At 28.1% G+C, this 19376-nt stretch overlaps 2 protein-coding genes and 1 long non-coding RNA gene across 6 annotated transcripts in view; 2 read left to right on the forward strand and 1 right to left on the reverse strand.

Annotated features, from left to right (window-relative positions):
• Positions 1 to 3393: 3393 nt before the first annotated feature.
• On the forward strand, positions 3394 to 4176 carry LOC142229467 (lectin subunit alpha-like). The gene is made up of 3 exons (XM_075300028.1): positions 3394 to 3578; positions 3660 to 3771; positions 3833 to 4176. Exons 1-3 carry the CDS (start codon positions 3450 to 3452, stop codon positions 4066 to 4068), a joined length of 477 nt encoding a protein of 158 aa, XP_075156143.1. The 5' UTR covers positions 3394 to 3449; the 3' UTR covers positions 4069 to 4176.
• A 6864-nt stretch (positions 4177 to 11040) lies between these two features.
• Positions 11041 to 11321, reverse strand: LOC142230512 (uncharacterized). Its single transcript, XR_012720720.1, has 2 exons — positions 11211 to 11321; positions 11041 to 11146 (listed from the first exon to the last, which is right to left on the reverse strand). It is a non-coding gene; the product is annotated as an uncharacterized LOC142230512 (long non-coding RNA).
• Positions 11322 to 15460: 4139 nt separating this feature from the next.
• LOC142228019 (uncharacterized) overlaps positions 15461 to 19376 on the forward strand; it is a 131158-nt gene continuing 127242 nt past the window's right edge. For all 4 annotated transcript variants that reach the window (XM_075298280.1, XM_075298281.1, XM_075298282.1 and 1 more), the window contains exon 1: positions 15461 to 15906. The gene's annotated coding sequence lies outside the window, so the exon portion shown is untranslated. The remainder of the gene's footprint in view (positions 15907 to 19376) is intronic.

Raw genomic sequence — 19376 nt, forward strand, 5'->3', positions numbered from 1 at the left:
AAATTGTAAATTATAGAAAATTTTTTTCAAAACTATAAAATATGGAAAATTTTGTCAAAATTTTATTTCCATAGAAAATTTAATTCTGCTAGTCTGTAAGGATTGTACTCCATAGACTTAATAAATAAATTTTGTCATAATTTTATTTCTAAAGAAAAGTTTGTCAAAATTTTATTTCTATAGAAAATTTTGTCAAAATTTTATTTCTATAGAAATTTTTTTTCAAAATTATAAATTATAGAAAATTTTATTTCTATAAATTATGGAAAATTTTGCAAAATTTTATTTCTATAGAAAATTTTGTCACAATTTTACTTCTAATGAAATTTTAGATCTAAAATCTAAAATTGTAAATTATAGAAAATTTTTTTCAAAACTATAAATTATGGAAAATTTTGTCATAATTTTATTTCTATAGAAAAGTTTATCAAAATTTTATTTCTATAGAAAATTTTGTCAAAATATTATTTCTATAGAAAATTTTGTTAAAATTTTATTTCTATAGTAAATTTTGTCAAAATTTTATTTCTATAGAAATTTTGTCAAAACTTTATTTCTATCGAAAATTTTGTAAACATTTTATTTTAATGCAAAATGTTTGCAAAATTTTATTTCTATAGAAAATTTTGTTAACATTTTATTTCTATAAAAAATTTTGTTAAAATTTTATTTCTATGGAAAATTTTGTTAAAATTTTATTTCTATAGAAAATTTTGTCAAAATTTTATTTCTATAGAAAATTTTGTCAAAATTTTATTTCTATAGAAAATTTTGTCAAAATTACAAGTTATAGAAAATTTTATTTCTATAAATTATGGAAAATTTTGAAAAATTTTATTTCTATAGAAAATTTTGTCAAAATTTTATTTCTAATGAAATTTTAGATCTAAAATTGTAAATTATAGAAAATTTTATTTCTATAGAAAATTTTTTTCAATACTATAAATTATGGAAAATTTTGTCAAAATTTTATTTCTATAGAAAATTTAATTCTGCTAGTCTGTAAGGATTGTACTCCATAGACTTAATAAATAAATTTTGTCATAATTTTATTTCTATAGAAAAGTTTGTCAAAATTTTATTTCTATAGAAAATTTTGTCAAAATGTTATTTCTATAGAAAATTTTGTTAAAATTTTATTTCTATAGTAAATTTTGTCAAAATTTTATTTCTATAGAAATTTTTGTCAAAGTTTATATTTCTATCAAAAATTTTGTCAAAACTTTATTTCTATCGAAAATTTTGTAAACATTTTATTTTTATGCAAAATTTTTGCAAAATTCTATATCTATAGAAATTTTTGTCAAAATCTGTAAGGATTGTAATCCATAGACTTAATAAATAAATTTTATCATAATTTTATTTCTATAGAAAATTTTGTCAAAATTTTATTTCTATAGAACATTTTGTCTTAATTTTATTTCTATAGTAAATTTTGTAAAAAATTTATTTCTGTAGTAAATTTTGTCAAAATTTTATTTCTATAGAAAATTTGGTTAAAATTTTATTTCTATAGTAAATTTTGTCAAAATTTTATTTCTATAAAAAATTTTGTCAAAAATTTATTTTAATCAAAGATTTTGTCAAAATTTTATTTCTATCGAAAATTTTGTCTACATTTTATTTTTATACAAAATTTTATTTCTATAGAAAATTTTGTCAACATTTTATTTCTATAGAAAATTTTGTCAACATTTTATTTCTATAGAAAATTTTGTCAACATTTTAGTTTTATGCAAAATTTTTGCAAAATTTTATATCTATAGAAAATTTTAAATTATAGAAAGTTTTATTTCTATAGAAAATTTTTTCAAAACTATCAATTATGGAAAATTTTGTCAAAATGTTATTTCGATAGCAAATTTTGTCAAACTTTTATTTCTATAAAAATTTTGTCTACATTTTATTTCTATAGAAAATTTTGTCTACATTTTATTTCTATAGAAAATTTTGTCAAAATTTTATTTCTATAGAAAATTTTTTCAAAATTTCATTTCTTTAAAAAAATTTGTCAACATTTTATTTTTATAGAAAATTTTGTCAACATTTTATTTGTATACAAAATTTTTGCAAAATTTTATTTCTATAGAAAATTTTGCCAAAATTCCTTCCTGTTTTTCACATTCGTTTCGTTTTGCTATTGTTGGTTTTTTTCTTTAATCATTGTTGTCGTTTTTGATTTCAGCCTAAAACCATGCATTGACTAAACTACAATTGTAGCTTAACCAACAGAGGAAAAGAATGTTTGTCAAATTTATTTTGGGCAAAGACCTATAGACTGCAAGATGGTTGGATGGACGCACGTTTCGGAATTACCACATTCCTTATCAGCGTCCTCTACTTGCAGCAAAACTATCAACCAATTATCAGAATAAATTCAGCCAGTTCACTAAAGCCAAAAGTGAACCACACTTGAACCTTCCTTGGTTTTAGGCTGAAATCTAAAACGACAACAATGATTAAAAAAAAAACAACAATAGCAAAACAAAACGAATGAGAAAAACAGGAAGCACGCTCAAAATAAACCCAGACAACTGCAGTCAAATCGATGATTTGACGGTGACAAAGGAAAAGAGATATGTTTGTATGAATTTATTTCGGCATAAGCCGGCTATCATATAATACCTTTTTTCGGAAGGTTGAAGTTTGGTTCACTCTTGGGTTTAGTGAACTGCCTGAATTTATTCTGATAATTGGATGCTGATAGAGGATGCTGATGAGGAATGTAGTAATTCCGAAACGTGCGTCCATCCAACCATCTTGCAGTCTATATGCAAATAAATTTGACAAACATTCTTTTCCTCTGTTGGTTAAGCTACACTTGTAGTTTAGTCAATGCATGGTTTTAGGCTGGAATCAAAAACGACAACAAAATTTTATTTCTATAGAAAATTTTGTCAACATTTGATTTCTACAGAAAATTTTGTCAAAATTTTATTTCTATAGAAAATTTTGTCAAAATTTTATTTCTATAGAAAATGTTGTCAACGTTTTACTTCTATAGAACATTTTGTCAAAATATTATTGAAGCACCTCTTAGTTGGAGTGATGACTTAAAAAGGGGTTCCTCGCTTCAGATATGCTAATGCCTGAACCAGTAACTCCACCAATTTTCCGAGGTTCTTTTTGGAGGTCCAAAAGTATAATCGGGTTCGACGATACTTTATATGGTATAAACTCAATATTATGATGTGTTGCAAATACCGAAATACCAAACACAATATACCCCCATCCTATGGTTAAAGCTATCATAAATGCTGATAAGAAAAACTTTAGAAATTGAGAGTAAAATTGAAACAAAAACAAAGCCTGGTAAATCCCCAAAGTCTTAAAAATTTTGATATGGATTCAGCTTGATTGATCAATAGCTTGAATATTTCAGAGAATTGCTTTTGACGCTGATAATGATTTTTAGTCAACACAAAATTCGTAAATAGAAAGGTTCCAAAATGAACATTAAATTTTTGAGAATTTCAATATTCTTTATTGCACATATGCTAATGATTTATGGTAAACCGGTAAATAAATGGTATAGTTTTTGGAATGGTACACGAATTTTTATTGAACCCCAGTTGGAGGTAAAGTAATTATAAAACAAACAAACAAAATTCTAAATATCCCTTTTAATTAAAATTTTATCTTCTTCACTTCGTCATCAGTTCAATTGGTTTAAAGCTTGGAATGAATGTGCCAATAAAAATATGAATCTTATAGCTTTGGATTCCATGGAGAAAAGTGAAGCTCTAACAGCAATTCTCAAAAAACATTTTGGTGTGTATTTTTTTAGAAATTTTCTATTTTTTATTAATGATCCTGAAAATTTTCTGTAAAGGTCAATCTCGTAACATTTGGCTTGGTGGTCATGATTTAGCCGATGAGGGTAACTTTATTTGGTCGGCCACCGGAAAACGTTTTGAATTCACCAACTGGGCTGGTCCCAATCCCGATAATTTATTCAATATTGAGCATTGTGTTCATATTTGGGATAGGTCTGATTATGAATGGAATGATGCCACATGCAAACAAAAAATGGGATTTATATGTGAGGAAAGGGGAGCGTGTGTTTGATAAAAAATAAAACGGCATCATAAATATAAATAATATTTTTTGTTGAAATTCTGTAAGCCACTGTAGTAAAATGTGCTACTGTCATTTGCACTTTAAAGTACAAATTAATTCTTTTTTTAAAGATTTTTTATTTACAGTGGTCCCGTTTTCGATCTAAAGCAGATATAATGAAAATATATTTTTCATATAAAAGTTTTATATTTTTTAAGGGTTTTCATCGAAATTTTTTTTTTTTTTTTTGGGTTGTTTAAACGTCCTATTTTCCCTAGGGATTTTTGGTGAATTTCCATCGAAATTTAGATTTTTTTCAGTTGGTCATGAATTAACTTCCTTGTAGCTGTAGGACCGCTGCCTAAGGAGCTATGGAAAAAATAAAAACAAGAAAAGAAATGCTACGTTTTTTAGGAATTTCATTGATTTTTATTTTTTTGTCGTCATGAGCTAACGTCCTTTCGCTCTACGCCAAAATAACCGTTCATATAAACGCCAAAATAACCGTTCATATAAAAATTTTAGATTTTTTTTGAGGATTTTCAAATACAAATTTTTTGGTGTTAGTCAGGAATAAATGCATTTTTTCGCTCTAGGGATGTTTTGAGAATTTTCATCGAACTTTCAATCTTTTCAATTGGTCATAAATAACTTCCTTGTCACTATAGGACCTCTGTCTAAGGAGATATGGCAAACATAAAATAAATGTTATTTTTTAGAATTTAGATTTTTTTTTTTTTTTGTTTTTGGTCACGAACTTCCGTCCTTTCGCAAACATGGCCGATTTTTTACTGTTTGGTAGATTTGTAGAATTCTTGATATTTTGGTAGATTTTGCGAAAAACTTCTCTCCAACTAAGAGGTACTTTTGGAAAAAATTTCTGTAGAAATAAAATTTTGACAAAATATTCTATAGAAATAAAAGTTTGTAAAATTTTTCCATAGATATAAAATTTTGGAAAAATTTTCTATAGAAATAAATTTTTAACAAACTTTTCTATAGAAATAAAATTTTGAAGAAAATTCTATAAAAATAAAATTTTGAAAAAATTTCTATAAAAATAAAATTATGAAAATTTTTTTATAGAAATAATATTTCGAAAAAATTTTCTATAGAAATACAATTTTGACAAAATTTTCTATAGCAATAAAATTTTGAAAAAAATTTCTATGGAAATAAAATTATGAAAATTTTTTATAGACATAAAATTTTGACAAAATTTTCTATAGAAATAAAATTTTGACAAATTTTTCTATAGAAATACAATTTTGACAAGATTTTCTTTTATTTTCTTATTTCTATAGAATATTTTGTCAAAATTTTATCTCAATAGAAAATTTTGTCAAAGTTTCATTCCTATAAAAAATGTTTCCAAAATTGTATTTCCAAAAAAAAATCCAAAATTTTATTTTCAAAGAAAATTTTTCCAAAATTTTATTTCTATAGAGAATTGAAGTACCTCTTAGTAGGAGCAGAATGTTTCACTAAATCTACCAAAACATCAAGAATTCTACCAATCTACCAAACAGTAATAATTTCATGAATTGATTTTTTGTAGATCCCCTCAGGCCCTGCGCAATATTGCAAAAGACCCCATGTATTTATCTCGTCTCCTTCCGGGTGTTACAAACATATGTATTTACTAGCTTATAATAAACCGTTCAACAGTGTGGTATAGTATATAAACAGCGAAATTTTTGTCAAAATTTTATTTATTAAATTTTTTTTGTAAAATTTTATTTCTATAGAAAATTTTTTTTGTAAAATTTTATCAAAATATTATTTCTATACAAAATTTTTGCAAAATTTTATTTCTATAGAAAATCTTGTCAAAATTTCATTTCTATTGACATTTTTTCCAAAAATTTTATTTCTATAGAAAATTTTGTCAAAATTTTATTTCTCAGTTTAAAACAAAGTGTGAGTTTCACGCCAGGATAAATCCTTGAAAACGGCTTTTGACAAAGTCCACCGAAATATTGGAAGTAAAAATAAAGGAAAAACATCACTCTTATATTTTTAACCGACCTATAACCGAAACTATGAAAAATAATTCTTAAAAATTTTATTTCTATAGAAAAGTTTGTCAATTTTTTTTCTATAGAAAATTTTTACAAAATTTTATTTCTATAGAAAATTTTGTCAAAAATTTAATTTCTGGGGAAAATTTTGTCAAAATCTTATTTCTATATAAAATTTTTGCAAAACTTTAATTTCTCTAGAAAATTTTGTCAAAATTTTAATTTCTATAGAAAATTTTGACAAAAAAATTGACAAACTTTTCTATAGAAATAAAATTTTTAAGAATTATTTTTCATAGTTCTATAGAAAATTTTGTTTTATTTTTATAGAAAATTTTGTCAAAATCATTGTTGTTGTTTTTGATTTCAGCTTAAAACCATGCATTGACTAAACTACAAGTGTACCTTAACCAACAGAGGAAAAGAATGTCAAATTAATTTGGGCAAAGCCCTATAGACTGAAAGATGGTTGGATGGACGCACGTTTCGGAATTACCACATTTCTACGGAAAATTTTTCCAAAATTTTTCCAAAGTTTTTTTCTATAGAAATTTTTTCCAAACTTTTATTTCTATAGAAAATTTTGTCAACATTTTATTTTTATACAAAATTTTTGCAAAATTTTATTTCTATAGAAAATTTTGTCAAAATTTTATTCTATAGACATTTTTTTCAAAAATTTATTTTCTATAGAAAATTTTGTCAAAATTTTATTTCTATAGAAAATTTTGACAAAATTTTATCCCTATAGAAAATTTTGACAAAATTTTATTTCGTTGTTTTTTTTTTTTTGATTTCAGCTTAAAACCATGCATTGACTAAACTACAAGTGTAGCTTAACCAACAGAGGAAAAGAATGTTTGTCCAATTAATTTGGGCAAAGCCCTATAGACTGCAAGATGGTTGGATGGACGCACGTTTCGAAATTACCACATTCCTCATCAGTATACAGCAAAATTCTTTTTTGTCAAAATTTTATTTCTATAAAAAATTTTGTCAAAATTTTATTTCTATAAAAAATTTTGTCAAAATTTTATTTCTATAGAAAATTTTGTCAACATTTTATTTTTATACAAAATTTTTGCAAAATTTTATTTCTATATAAATTTTTGTCAAAATTTTATTTCTATAGAAAATTTTGTCAAAATTTTATTTCTATAGAAAATTTTGTCAAAATTTTATTTCTACAGAAAATTTTGTCAAAATTTTATTTCTATAGACATTTTTTTTTCAAAAATTTAATTTCTATATAAAATTTTGTCAAAATTTTATTTCTATAGAAAATTTTGTCAAAATTGTATTTCTATAGAAAATTTTGTCAAAATTGTATTTCTATAGAAAATTTTGTCAAAATTGTATTTCTATAGAATCCCATAGAAAATTTTGTTTCTATCGAAAATTTTGTCAACTTTTATTTCTACTGAAATTTTTTCCTAAATTTTATTTCTGTAGAAATTTTTTCCAAAATTTTATTTCTACGGAAAAATTTTCCAAAATTTTATTTATACGGAACATTTTTCCAAAATTGTATTTCTATAGAAATTTTTTCCAAAATTTAATTTCTATAGAAAATTTTGCCAAATTTTATTTTTATAGAAAATTTTGTCAAAATTGTATTTCTATAGAAAATTTTGACAAAATTTTATCCCTATAGAAAATATTGACAAAATTTTATTTCGTTGTTTTTTTGACTTCAGCTTAAAACCATACATTGACTAAACTACAAGTGTAGCTTAACCAACAGAGGAAAATAATGTTTGTCAAATTTATTTGGGCAAAGCCCTATAGACTGCAAGATGGTTGGATGGACGCACCAATCACTATCAACCAATTATTAGAATAAATTCAGGCAGTTTACTAAACCCAAAAGTGAACTACACTTGAACCTTCCTTGGTTTTAGGCTGAAATCTAAAACGACAACATTGATTAAAGTAAAAAAACAACTATAGCAAAATGAAACAAATGAGAAAAAGAGAAAGCAAGCTCAAAATAAACCAAGCCAACTGCACTACTTGATGATTTGACGGTGGCAAAGGAAAAGAGATATGTTTGTACGAATTTATTTCGGCATAAGCCGGCTATCATATAAAACCTTTTTTCGGAAGGCTTTGCCCTAATAAATTTGACAAACATTCTTTCCAGTGTTGCCAACTCCCCAAGGCCAAAAAGCACCAAAAATATATTATAAATTCTAACATACCACCTTCCATCACAAAATCGAAAATTAAACGCTCTACTAAAAAACAAAAAAAAAAAAAAAAAACTTCCGAAGATGTTTTATACAACTTTTGTGAATTGAATTTTAAGAAGTTAACGGTGGTATTAAGATCGAGTTTAGCTGCTAAAATTACCATTTTTCATAATTACTTTTCTTAAGTAATTCATTTTAAGGAATACAAACTTTGTGAAAATTTGCTTTTGGCTATTCCCCATCAAGTTCTAATAAAATTTGCAGCAAATATGCATAATTTTATGCCTTGTTTACTGATATAGTTTTCACATTAGCGGCAAAACTCGAACTTAGTACTCACCATTATGAACCGCTATACAAGTATACACTTTGATCAGTTTTAATGCTTTCGTCCAATTCATTTTGATCAGTGATGTTTTTCAACTTTCAAAATATTAATATATGGAAGGAGTCTATTGCTTATTTCAGTTGTGCGTGCTTTTCTGAATCTAATACAAACGTTTTTAATGACATCTTTACCAAATTCAAAAATTCGACACTCATCGCTCGACTTTCCTACAGAATACCCTAAATAACAATATTAATTAAAAAATAATCAATACCAACTTCATAACAATCAAATTCTATATTTGGCAATAAATTTGAGTTTTTTCGGCTCTTGAAAGTCTAATCAAAATTTTTGTATCAATTAAACTAATACTGTTCAAAATAAAAAAAGCACCAAAAGCACTAAATGAAAATGCCAGAAAGCACCAAGTTGGTGCTTTTTTTGAAAAGGCACCAAAAAGGCAATTTGGTGCTTTTTAGAAATCAAAAAGCACTAAATTTGGTGCTAAAAGCACCAAATTGGCAACACTGATTCTTTCCTCTGTTTGTTAAGCTACACTTGTAGTTTAGTCAATGCATGGTTTTAGGTTGAAATCAAAAACGACAAAAAAAAGTTTTTATAAAGCTATACACCGAAGTAAATATTCTAATAATGAGCCAGTGGAAAGAGCTTTGATAGAATTCAATCGAATTTCTAGTACAGATGTAGATTTTTTGATCCCATTGCGTAATTTTCTAATGAAATTAGATTTATTTTATTTTTAGATATAAGCCATAGTCTGTAAGTATTTTTATGAAATGAAATTTATTGGAGGTTTTTTAATTTGGTAGATTTATGGTAAACTTTTCTTCAAATTTTTTTTAGATTACTTTTGTTACGGGTGGCAACCGTTATCCCAGTACATTTCTTTTAAGTGTTTTCATAATATCGATTTCTTAAGTAGACCACATTGATTGCCTCTGTTTTTTGTCGTTATCAATGGTATTTAAAATTCTTGCGACAGATGTAAGTTCGAAATAATATCCTTATCCTTAGTGAAGAAAATTTATGCATATTTTGTAAGGGTATGTATGTAAGGATATGATGTAATATGCACCCCATTTTATTAGGGAAAAGGCTGATTCTTGAACACATTCTCACACACATACGCAATCAGACAGATGGACGGACAGCAATAAAAAAATCCAATTTATTTCTTTCTGTTGTTGTTGCCATTGTTGGTTGTTGTAATCAAAGAAATGACGTCGTTATTGTGACGCAGATACAATTCCAACTTCAGCTGAACAAAGATTGTTTTTTGTTTTGTTTTTGGTGGCAAGTGACAAAGAAAATAAAAACTGTGGTGGGGGTAGTGGTGTTGATGGAAACAATGAAATTGAAATGAATCAACAGGGAAACACGCAACAATGTACAATGTATTTAACATTCAAATGTTACCAATAAACATCTGTGTGGTAAAACGTAGCATTACTCATATTGTGTACAGAAAATCTGGTCCATCAAACGAACATATAATAGACTCTTAAGCGCTACTTCTCCAACATCTGACACAACCCAATAAACACAAACGTTTGAAAAATGCTAAATTTCAACAATTTTTCAAACATTTTTTCAAAGGATTAGGGTAATATTCAAGTTGAGAAAATCGCGTTCTCAACAAAAAACAGACATTACCCTCAAATTGAAATGCATCGCTACTCAATAATTTGTCAAACAATTTTCGATGCGAGTCAAATTCAAAATTAACATCGTTGCAAATACTTTTCAACCTAAATTTGTATGAATGATATCCCCACTTCAAATTGAAAGTCAAAGCCAAAATTCTATGAATTTTGTATAATTTATTCATTTTCATCAAAATAAAATATATAATAACACTTTACACTACATAATACACTACAATACTAATTGATAAATAATAATCTTATTAAACATATCAACAAATAAGAACAAAAAAAAAAAAAAAAAAAAACAAACAACAAAACTTTAAATATCTTAAACATTATTAGTAAACACTTTTGCATTGATAATTTGATTTCCTTCCTTTTGGTGTCATAAAACAGCATTAAAATTTATTAACATGCGGGCAATTTGAAATTAGGAACATACTGGACCGAGTGTTAGCATTGATTTCCAGCAGAAGGAATTCACAAAATATCCATTTTAAACTGATAATAGCATATGAATTAAACTGACGATGTGATGCACATTTTCATCCAGAAGTTGTTGATTTCAACATTTTGTTGTTTTTAACAATTTTAATTGGTTGCACTTGTAATGTTTCTGGAAACTTTTTCTTGTCGATAAGCCACTCATTTTTCATTGGTCAGCTTCTTATTGTTTGCAAAAATGTAGCATCCAAAGATTTTAGTTTTCTGCAAAGAGATTTAAATTTAGTGACTTCTCTAAAGTGTTGATTTAATTTTTCATATTGACGTACCAATTATTATAAACTATTTGAAGCAGTTCCAGTTAATTGTCCACCATTTTTTCATCGGTCAGCTTTTTAATGTTTTCAAGAACGTAGAATCCATAATTTTAGTTTTCTGCAAAGAGATATACATTTAGTGACTTCCTTAAAGTTTTATTTCATTTTTTATTTTCACTTACCTATTTTTATAAACTATTTGGTTATTTGTCTAAAATTTTCCATTTTTTTATTTCTTGCAATTGACCACGAACTTCGTTGCACAAATAAGTATTGAACACCACATGGTTTTTTCGTTGCATTTTAGGGTAGTGTTTTGTCAAAGTTTTCTCATATTATCTTCAACACCTTTTCAAAGATTTCGTCAACATTTTGGCAAATTGGAAGTAATTCGCAAACAATGTGAAGATGTATTGAAGATGAGTTAATTCAAGTCAAGTTGAATTTATGTTGAAAATTATATTTACCCCCAAACTGAAAAGTTGTTGCATTTGAAAAACGCTCATCCTGTGTTTATTGGGAAGGTTTGGAGATATGTTCACGAACTTGATACTTGTCTCGATTTCTTGATCCTTCATGCTTGCACAATCGGGTTTTATAAATACCTATAGGGTCGTTTTGTATTTGGAACTGGGTACAACGTGTGGTTGAATTAAGGTTTTAGTTTTTACAAAGTGAGGTTTTTCCAATTCACAATATCAATTTATTGTGATTAGTTTGTTTATTATTATTAGGAGTAAAGGGCCATAAATAATCGCAACTGTTTATGTAAATAGTTTAAAATCCATTTTCCAAATTTTTGAAGAAAAAATGTTGTATCACTGTTATCGCTGCTTTTGGATATCAGCTATTTACTTACTCACCACTTTTGTCTCGTGCTGAAAACACACGCGATGACTTCTACATCTGGCGCAATGTTTTATACACGAACCCACACACACACACACATAAATATAATAAGGGGAATAGAATGGGAAAAGACCGATGCCATCTGTAGGTAAACAAACAAAAATATCTGAAGTAAAATAAAACAAACTAAAGGATAACCGGCATACCGGCATAAATTATCTGATGAATGGATGAACAACATGGTTCACAATAAAAGCTTTTTCACGAGCTTTTATGTAGGAACAGTGTTGTCAAATAGAGATTTAATATCAGTATGTAAAATCGTATATCTTCTTCTTCAAATTTTCTAACATACACATGGAGCACAGTTGAAAGGTTTGTTGTAATAACCATTTTGATAATAGAATCAAAGAACTTCAACTTGTGACCTGAGTCCAGATAATACCATTGACTAGCATCAGGCTCACTTATATTAGACTATTCAGTCCTTTATGATACCACATTGGTGAACTTCTCTCTTATGATTGAGTGCTGCCCGATTCCATGTTAAGCTCAATGACGAGGGACCTACTTTTTATAGCTGAGTCCGAACGGCGATCCCCATTGCAGTGAAACCACTTAGAGAAGCTTTGAAACACTCAGAAATGTTACCAGCATTACTGAGGTGGGATAATCCACCGCTGATAAACTTTTTGGTGTTAGGTCGAAGCAGGCATCGAACCCACGACCTTGTGTATGCAAGGAGGGCATGCTAACCATGGCTCCCTTGGCACCGACTTCATAAAATGAAGTAAATATTTTTCGATACATTCAAGAAACGCCGACTTCACAAAATTAAATTCGAAAAATTCAAGAAATTTTATTAGACATAATTGTTTTTATACCCACCACCATAGGATAGTGGGTATATTAACTTTGTCATTCCGTTTATAACACATCAAAATATTGGTCTCAAACCCTAGGTTAGGTGGCAGCCCGATGTATCAGGCTCACTTAGACTATTCAGTCCATTGTGATACCACATTGGTGAACTTCTCTCTTATCACTGAGTGCTGCCCGATTCCATGTTAAGCTCAATGACAAGGGACCTCCTTTTTATAACCGAGTCTGAACGGCGTTCCACATTGCAGTGAAATCACTTAGAGAAGCTTTGAAACCCTCAGAAATGTCACCAGCATTACTGAGGTGGGATAATCCACCGCTGAAAAATTTTTTGGTGTTCGGTCGAAGCAGGAATCGAACCCACGACCTTGTATATGCAAGGCGGGCATGCTAACCATTGCACCACGGTGGCTCCCTAACCAAACCCTATAAAGTATATATGTTCAGGGTCGTAGTGAAATTCTGAGGCGATCTAGCGATGTCCGTCCGTCCGTCTGTTGGAATAACGCTAACTTCCTAAAGAAACAAGCTTTCAACTTGAAACTTGGCACAAGTATTTGTTATTGATGTAGGTTGCATGGTATTGCAATTGGGCTATATCGGATCACTTTTAGGTATATCCCCCATATAAACGGGCCCCCAAATTTGACTTGATCCATATCGGTCCGTAAATATATATAGCCCCCCATATAAACCGATCCCCAGACTCAAAATTCCGCTGGCAAAGTAATGGCCTCTGTTTTTTGGGATGCGCATGGAATAATTTTTATCGATTACCTTGGGAAGAGAAAAACCATCAACAGTGACTATTATATGGCGTTATTGGAGCATTTGAAGGTCGAAATCGCGGCAAAACGGCCCCATATGAAGAAGAAAAAAGTCTTGTTCCACCAAGACAACGCACCGTGCCACAAGTCATTGAGAACGATGACAAAAATTCATGAATTGCTTCCCCACCCATCGTATTCTCCAGATCTGGCCCCCAGCGACTTTTACTTGTTCTCAGACCTCAAAAGGATGCTCGCAGGGGAAAAATTTGGCTGCAATGAAGAGGTGATCGCCGAAACTGAGGCCTATTTTGAGGCAAAACGGAAGGAATACTACCAAAATGGTATAAAAAAATTGGAAGGTCATTATAATCGTTGTATCTATCGCTCTTGAAGGGAACTATGTTGAATAATAAAAACGAATTTTGACAAAAAAATGTGTTTACCTTTGTTAGACCGGGGACTTATCAGCCAACCTGTTAGCTCCTAATATCAGACATTTCTGTTCAGATTGTGATAAATCTCCCATGTACCCCTTAATGTTCTTAAATATGGAAATGCGGTTTTCTCCAAACCTATTCCATTGATACCCCACAAACAATGTTCACTAATTCAGTAGAGGTGGTTTAGGGTATGACATAGTCGGTCCCGCCCGACTTTCTACTTTACTCACTTGTTTGTTAATTTGATTGATTGTTTTATTTATGACATGTACAACAAGAATATTAGATTCTTATAATTACAGTGACATGTTACAATTATACATTTAATATAAAATAATAACATTATAATACCTAAGAATAAAAGTTTTGGTAAATTTACATTTGATATTGTGAATCCATGAAGAAAAAAATTTAACATATGTATATAAAAATGGAAAAGACAAAAAATTGAAAGAAATTATATAAAATAAGTAGTAGTTAAATTAAAACGAAAGAAATATATATATGATTCAAATTGAATTGATATAAAAATTACACTATTAAAATAAAAATGGAAAGGTGTAAGAAATGGGGTAAAAAAAAAAAAAATAACCATAAAAAGGAAAAAAAAAATAAACCAATAAAAAATGAACAAATATGAAAAAACGAGAAATTATTAATCAAAAATGAAATAAAAAAGTAAATAAATGTAGCATTCAATAGACATTTATCCTCTGCTATAAGCGAAAATAATCAAATAATATTTTTTTAAATTGCAAAATGTCACTTGTTGTTTGAATATTATGTGGAAGTGTATTCCAGAGACGTATGGATGATATGAAAAATTGCCAATCAGAGACCAATGTACGATGCACCAGTGGTATAAGTCTTCTTCCTCTGTTAGAACGAGCAAATCTAAGTCTATCGAATAGGTATGCCGGAACTTCCGAGTGTATTATCTTGTGTAGAAATAAAAGGCCCCTAATTGACATTAGTTCATCAAGCGAAACTCCATATATAGTGCGAGAGAATTCTGTGACAGAGTCGCGTCGTCTCAATCCATAGACATAACGTGTAACGTTACTAAAAATACATTCAATCTGCGCCTACTAACCGAATCGCAGCTTGCAAAAAGTTCAACGCCATATAAAATTTGTTTTATATAAAATTGTAAATTTTCAAAATATTTAAAGAATGCCGACAATTTCGGGATCCCGAAAAAATCTCGGTATTCAATATTTTGAAATCCCGAATACCGGAATTTACAAAAATCGATCCCGAATGACAACCCTATTCTAAATATATTGTTCTCATATCACATTGTTTAAATAAATAGGCTATGATTGCAGTATCACGGTTGCAGACTAAAAACGCTATATTAGCATCACTAAAAGCTTTTTGAATGAACTCTCTTTCGATGAATACCTTCGAGAGAGAATAAGAGAGACACTAAAACTAAACTTTTCAAATTTAATTCAAAATACCTCATCATATTCATTCAGTTTACGACCGTTGTACTTGTTGGTTGATTGTTGTTTGAATACATCGCGGGCCGTCGAATTATTTCAGTTTACGTCGTCGCTAAATTACATTCGCTCCGCTGTTGTTTGTCTCTCTGCCGCCTGAGTAAATACACATATAGAAAAGATAAAATATAACAAAAAAAAATATTTAAAGTGGCAAAACAAGCAAGTGTAATAATTAAAAAAAAGCATATAATTGCTGTTTGAAATTGAAACAAGCCAACAAAAAGTGGTGTTATTTACTAAAAGCATTGTAGTGATATTAGATTACAAATAAACCTTGGGGCTACTGTAAAACGCGCGCGCATTTATTTCGCATGTGTGCCGAATGTCCTTAACAAGAGGAGGAGTGTGTTTTAGAGAGTGAATGTGTATGTGTTTGTGTTACACTAACTAAGCCTAGCATATTGTGTACTGTCGTCAAGTGTTGCGAAGGTAAACCAGTTTTTTGTTGCTGTAATTTATGGTTGCTGTTGTTGTTTTGTTTTTGCAAACAATGATTGTGGTGGATTGTCAAACAAGTTCAATGAAGTTTTTCTTTGCTTACCAAGTTCTCTCTTTTAAGAAACAATAACAATGGATTTCCTATCAAAAGAAAGAATAAGAATAAGGCGGAAATTCATGAAAATAATTTCGATAGTGTTTGCCACATAATTTGCAAGCGATAATCTTTCTAAAGTGGGGCATACTATAAACGAAACAATATTCCAAAAATGTAGAATAATAGAGAACACAAACAATGATTCCCAAATATACAAAAGAATCCATGGGATTATAGTATTTCAAGGCCACATAATAATTATGAATTTGTCCCATATAAGTGTCTGTTTCCTCCTTGAAAACTACCCAATGGCGCCAAATATGCCAAAATTAAAATTTCGTCTATAATCAAGTGTTGAATTCTTTAGAAGTTTTTTTTTGGTTTAGCTATTTTTTTTAATGATTTATTTAGTGTTATGTGATTTATTGTTAAATTTCATAAAAAGAGGATATATAAACATATGTGAAAATAAAACGATCAAATAGGGCCGATATCTTCAGCGTTGGTGTGTGCCTGTGCGTTTGTCATACTTATGTGTTTTGATGATCATGGGATTAACGACAATCATAAAGAGCATTATAAAGATAATAATGAAGTTCACCACAATGGTGTGTTGTGAGGTGATGATGTCATAAACTCAGTTATTAGGGGAAATTCTCATACTCTTCTTTCGTTGTTATTGTTGTTGTTATTGATCCAATAACAACACTAGTCACACATAAAGAAAACAACAACATTGCTTTCAAAGTTTTTTATGTTGTTGTATTGTTGCTTGAATGCTGATCACGACGCTACTGTTGACTATTGTGGTACCATTCTTTCATCATTAACAAAATAAAAACGCTGAACGATTTGCGTTCTTTTTGTGTGGTATTTTGTTTTGATTAAAAAACAAGAACAAAATGGTCCTTCGTTTAGACAATTTATTGAAATTTATGCGTTCATTTTGTGGGCATTTGTAATGATGGCTTAGATTCAGCAAACAAAAAAAAAAACTATGTGGTCTTTGGATGGTATTATTCGACGGACCAAAACAACGTTTTTATTATAATTTAAGTTGGCAAAGCTTTTAAATTTGTTGAGCCATCTTAAATTAAAATATTTTTATCGAAATTAATTACACAATGATCCAATTTTATTATTGTATAGTTTAGTCATATTTTGTAGAAAACTAATTTTTATTCATACCATAAAATTTTTAATGAAATAATATTAATAATTTCTTCTTTGCAAGCGTATACAAAAAGTGACATCACACAATATTACAGTGTGGTTGATCATTTATATATATATAACCTGCAAAAAAAAGCGTCGCCAAAAAAGTAGTGAAAAGGTTCTTTATGGATCCGGAAGGCTCAGAGCAATGATTTTAACATGGGCTGACCATTTCAACAGCCGTTGCACTGAATTTGCATCACTTCTTAAGGTGTGATCCGAACTCAGTTTTTTTTGGATGTGCATATATGTTATTAAAAAAAATTGTGATCTTTTACCAAATAAATAATTTTTATAATTTTGCATACTAACTTATGTCTGAACCGTTTGAGCTCAAATATTTTTAATAATTCGCAAATTTTTCTAGAATGGATTTATCATTTTTTTCGACAAAATTTAAACCGATTTGAAACCAATAAAGTTAAAATTGCTAATTAAACAATGCAAAGGATCCAAAAATGGAGTACTTCCATCCTATAACAAGCCCATGTAAAATTCATTGGAGATGATCCAAGTTTGCACTACTTCCGGATCACAAATTAGGGATTCAAAGTACTTTTTTGGAAATTATTGTTTTGCTGGGTTCTTGGGCCTTCTGAGGTCGTAATTTCAATCTCATCAGATCTGAGTATCCACCCTCTGGCAGCCATAATATAAATTTTTTAGGCTCACTTTGACTCTTCAGTCCATTGTGATACTAAAGTGGTGAACTTTTTATCAATAAGAAGGGCTCTTCTTTTTACAGCCGAGCGTCTCACATTCACGATTGCCACTCGAGCCAAAAAATATCTACCCAAATTTGGAGAAAATTTTACCAAAAAAACTACGAACCAAACAATTTTATTTTTCAAAATTTTATTTCTATGTTATAGAAAATTTTGTCAACATTTTATTTCTATTGAAAATTTTGTCAAAATTTTATGTCTATTGAAAAATTTGTCAATATTTTCTATAGAAAATTTTGTCAAAATTTTATTTTTATAGAAAATTATGTACAAATTGTATTTCTATAGAAAATTTTGTCAAAATTTTATTTCTATTGACAATTTTGTCAATATTTTATTTCTATTGACCATTTTGTCAATATTTTACTTCTATTGAAAAATTTGTCAAAATTTTATTTCTATAGAGAATTTTGTCAAAATTTTATTTCTATAAAAAATTTTGTCAACATTTTACTTCTATAAAAAATTTTGCCAAAATTTTATTTCTATAGAAAATTTAGTCAAAATTTTATTTCTATAGAAAAATTTGTCAAAATTTTATTTCTATTGACAATTTTGTCAATATTTTACTTCTATTGACAATTTTGTCAACATTTTATTTCTATTGATAATTTTTTCAATATTATATTTCTATTGACAATTTTGTCAACATTTTATTTCTATTGATAATTTTTTCAATATTTTATTCCTATTGACAATTTTGTCAAAATTTTATTTCTATTGTAAAAATTTTATTTCTATAGAAAATTTTGTCAATATTTTATTTCTATTGGAAAATTTGTCAATATTTTATTTTTATAGAAAACTTTGTCAAAAGTTTATTTCTATAGAAAACTTTGTCAAAATTTTATTTCTATAGAAAATTTTGTCAAAATTTTATTTCTATAGAAAAATTTGTCAAAATTTTATTTCTATAGAGAATTTTGTCAAAATTGTATTTCTATAGAAAATTTTGTCAAAATTTTAGTTCTATAGAAAATTTTGTCAAAATTTTATTTCTATAGAAAATTTTGTCAAAATTTTATTTCTATAGAAAATTTTGTCAAAATTTTACTTCTATAGAAAACTGAGTCAACCGTGCTCACATTACGGTTAAACCATTTGGGAAGCTTTAATACGCTCTACATATTACACTCAAAGTCGACATTTTTCGAGATTTGAAAGCTCTGGCAACTGGCAGTTGAAATCTAATTAAGTGGATATACTCAAAAATGTTACCAGCATTGCCCCTGAAAAACTATTTGCTGTATGGTTCAAAAACATGAATTGAACTCATGACCCTTTGTATGCATGGCGGGCACTACGGTGCACAGAAAAAAATTCACGAGAATTGTTTCAATTAAAGTCTTAATTGAGTTGTAAAAAATAATCAATTAAAAATTTAATTCAATAATTCAACAAATTTTTTAATTGAAACCAAAATC

Source organism: Haematobia irritans, chromosome 3 (assembly GCF_050003625.1).
Source record: "Haematobia irritans isolate KBUSLIRL chromosome 3, ASM5000362v1, whole genome shotgun sequence".
NCBI classification, from domain to species: domain Eukaryota; kingdom Metazoa; phylum Arthropoda; class Insecta; order Diptera; family Muscidae; genus Haematobia; species Haematobia irritans.